General features: G+C 72.5%; 1 protein-coding gene across 1 annotated transcript in view; it reads left to right on the top strand.

The window, feature by feature from the left end:
* H696_00789 (hypothetical protein) overlaps positions 1–3,768 on the top strand; it is a gene marked incomplete at both ends in the record, with an annotated part of 12,634 nt that overhangs the window by 3,548 nt on the left and 5,318 nt on the right. Inside the window, 2 exons of the mRNA XM_009494674.1 lie at positions 37–765; positions 969–3,672. Of these exons, the coding sequence (XP_009492949.1) occupies positions 37–765; positions 969–3,672 (3,433 nt within the window). The remainder of the gene's footprint in view (positions 1–36; positions 766–968; positions 3,673–3,768) is intronic.

The following is a 3,768-nucleotide window of genomic DNA, read 5'->3' as shown; positions in this document are numbered from 1 at the left end:
TGTCCGGGCCATGTGCGGCCCCCGGCCTCGACACAGCCCCCAAGCCGATGTCCATCACCGGGTTTTCGCTCCAGGATCTCACCTCGGCCCTGCTGACCGGGCACGGTGTCCTTCATGGGGTAAGCCCTGGCGACCACCGGCCGCGGCTGCTGCATGCGCTGGCCCGGCTCCCGGCCAGCCTGCTGACCAGCTACCTGGCCAGCCCGCTGGTGGCCAACTCGCCGGCGCGTGAGGCGGACTCCCCGGCGGCCGCCGGCATCCCGCCCCTGGTGCGCAGTGTCCTACTGAGCATCCACGCCTCATTGGTGAAGCTCCTGCCGCGCCAGCGCCAGGACAGTCCGGGGCTCAACACCCAGGATGCCGGCGCCCTGGACCTGGATGTATACCGTTGCGCGGCTCCGGTGCTGGATCTCCTGCCAACCGGTCCCCCGCTGCCGAGCGCCGGTGGCACGGCGGCCGGGGCCCGTTCGCCGGCCGGCGGCCTGGCTCTTGGTGGCGATGACGCCGGCGACACCGAGGTCGACATCCTCTCCGGGGCCCTGGGCCGGGCCGGGGCCAAGCGCCCTGGTGCCGGGGATAGCTCCGACGAGCAGAGCCTCTCCAAGTATGACGACTTGTTCGGCGGGCCGAGCTTCGCCGAGGAGCCGGCCCTCGGCATCGCGGAGGACCTGCCCACCGGCGGCGAGGTGCGCGAAACCCGTGGCATGTCCTTCTTCGCCAATGCCACCGGCGAGCCGGAGTTCGAGCACCTTAAGCAGCTCTACTGTGCGTACAGCGGACCGAGCTTCGGCCGTTTATCTTTGCCCCCCCCCCTCCTTTTCGTCCCTTTGTGCCTTTTTTTTTTCGGTGCTTCCCCCCTCCGGTCCTGCCCCCCTGCACGGCCTGCGCTCACCCTCCCCCACCGTCTGCGCTTCTCCTGCATGTGTCTGTGTCCGTGTGTGTGTGTGTGTGTGTGTGTGGCTCGGCAGACTGGCTCGATGACCAGGCCCTGCTGCCGACGCTCTCGGTCCTGCTTGGCCTGAGTGATGTTGAGATTGGCCATCTGCGCGGCCTGACGCGGCTCTTCTTGTCGATGCCCGACTCGCTCGGCGACTCGGCCTCCATCCGGTTCCTGTCGGCGGCCGTGCGCCTCGGGGACCCGGTCGACACCGGCTTCTATGACCGGTATGGGGATGAGTCGATTGTCGATGCGGCCCCCGGCGGGGCGACCGGCTCCGGGACCGATCCCCGCGCCGGGCAGCTCACCTATGCGGATTTGTCCTGGGCCGTGCACGCCCCGGCCGAGGTGCATCCGCTCATGCTGCGATCCTGCGCGCAGATGCTGCTCGACTGGCGCGTGCGTCAGCGTCAACGTGCCGCGGCGGCCGCCGGCACCACCGCCCCGGCCCCTAGCCCGGATGCCGAGACCCTGGACTCCTTCCGCTGGACGACCGAGCGCCTGTGTGCCATCGGCGCGCCGCTCTGGTACGGGCTGGACCCGTGTGTCGAGGCCGGGGCCGGGCACGGTGCTGCCGCGGAGCCCCCGCCGCTGAGCCCCTCCTTCGCGGATCTCCTGGACGCCTGCTGCAAGGGGGCCTACCTCCGGCGGCGCGATCCGTGGGACTGCATGCTGCTGTATCTGGCCCTCGGCCGCCAGGCGGCCATCCTTGGGCTGTGGCGCGTGGCGGCCGGCTCCGGCCGGGCCGATGCCCAGCGCCTGGTCGGGCTCCTGAGCCGGGACTTCGGGTCGGACCCGCGCGCGGCCAAGGCCGCCCAGCTGAATGCCTACGACCTGCTGGCCAAGCGCCGGCCGCATCATGCGGCGGCGCTCTTCATCCTGGGTGGCGATGCGCCGGGCGCCGTGCGCGTCCTCCGCCGGCATGTGGGCCTGATGGAGGCGGCCCTGGTGGCCCGGGCCCTGGACCACACCACCGGGCACCGGACCACGCAGCCCGGCCCCCAGCTTCGGGCCCTCCTTCAAGCCGAGGCCCTGCTGCTGCAGGGGGAGTGGTATCGGGTGGCGCGGCCGAGCCCGGCGGCTGCGGGCGGCCGTGCCACCTCCTGGCGCCGGCCGGATGCCTGCTCGGCCCCGGTGGCTTTTCCCCTGCTGTCCAACAGCCGGGGGCTGGGCGGCCGGGCGGCCGGCGCGGCCCCGGCCCTCGAGGGCCAGTGCTGGTGCGCCCCGGCCGGGCCCGCGCCCAATGCCGGGTCCCTGGCCGATGGGGGCCTGGTGTCGCCCTGCATGCTGACCGATGGGGATGCCTCGGCCGCGGCCGATCCCTGGGCCTTCCACCTGTGTCATTGGTTCCTTGGGCACCGGGATCTGGCGGTGCGGTGTCTGTTCCAATTGGACCCGGCCCAGCACCAGGTCACCCCGGGGTCGGAGGATGTCCCGGAGACCCTGCTCGGCCCGGGCTCCGCGGATCCCATGCACACGGTCAGCCTGATGGAATGGCTGCGGCTGCTTAGCCGGTACCGTGGCGCCAGGTCGGCCTCGGGGCCGGGCCCCACGCCGGGCACCGAGCTGCTGTCCTACCCGCATCAGGAGTCCCTGATGCTGACGGCGGCCAGCCACCTGCTGCAGGTGGCCCTGCCGGAGTCCGGGCGTCTTGGCGGCACCAGTGTGCAAATTCTGCCGGCTGGCGATTCGCTGGTCGGTGTGTTTGCGGTTTTGCGCATCATCAGTCGCGTGCTGCGGTCCATTCGGGCGTATGCGGCCGATGTGTCGGAGGCCGTGGCGGCGGTGCGCGAGGCGGCGGCCGCGGCCGCGGCCGCGGCTGCCAGCATGCCCCCGCGTGCGGCGGCGGCCGCGGTCTCGGCGGCCGTGGCCCTCGAGTCCCTTGGCCTCGGGCTGGCGGATGGCACCTCGGCTGCGGCGCCCTCAGCCCGGAAATCCGCCTTCGACTCGTTCACCTTCAGCGATGCCAGCAGCTCCTCCGAGTCCGAGGCCGACGAGGCGGCCGACATGTCGGACATGTTCCGCCCGGCCCCGGCCCCGGCCCCGGTGCGCAGTGCCTTCGATAGCTTCTCCTTCGGCAGCGACTCCGAGGAGGAGCCGGCGGCCCCGGCCCCGGCCCCGGTGCGCACTGCCTTCGACAACTTCTCCTTCGGCAGCGATTCCGACGAGGAGTCCGCCTCGCCGGCCGAGGCGCCCTCCTTCAGCTTCAAGCCGGCCCCGGCCCCGGCTTCGGCCCCGGCCCCGGCCGCCCGGTCGATCTTTGACAGCTTCGACTTCGGCGGCGAGTCTGACGCCGAGCAGCCGGCCGATGCCGGGGCCGAGCCCCCGGCAGCCGGCACGACGGCCGACACGTCGCCGGTGTCCTTCAACTTTGCCCGGCCGGCTGCCTCGGCCCCGGCGGCGCGATCCATCTTCGACGACTTTGGCGCTGGCGGCCCCCCGGGCCCGGGGTCCTTCGACTTCGAAGCGGCCCCGGTGATTCAGAAGCGCCGGACTCTGTTCGACTCCTTCTTTGCTGATGGTCCGACTGCCCCGGCCTCGGCCGGCACCGACGGCGCCGATGCCGGCGGCCCGGATGCCGGCGGCCCGGAATCACCGGAGCACACCCCGGCGTCGCTGCTGGTGGCCCGACACTCGCCACACCTGTTGCTGTCGCTGCATGCGGTGTCATTGTCCCTGGCGGAGCATGCCCTTCTTGGCGCCCTGCCGGTGGCCGTGATGACCCGGCGATTCAGGTGCCTCCCTGCCGCCCCCCGCACCGGTGTCTCTTGCCTGCCCCTGTGCCTGTCGCCGTTTCCCCGCATCCGTCGCTGACCCCCCCCCCCCCCCCC

The sequence above is a fragment of the Fonticula alba genome, assembly GCF_000388065.1.
Source record: "Fonticula alba strain ATCC 38817 unplaced genomic scaffold supercont2.1, whole genome shotgun sequence".
Taxonomy (NCBI): Eukaryota; order Rotosphaerida; family Fonticulaceae; genus Fonticula; species Fonticula alba.
This window is presented reverse-complemented; position numbering and strand designations above follow the sequence as displayed.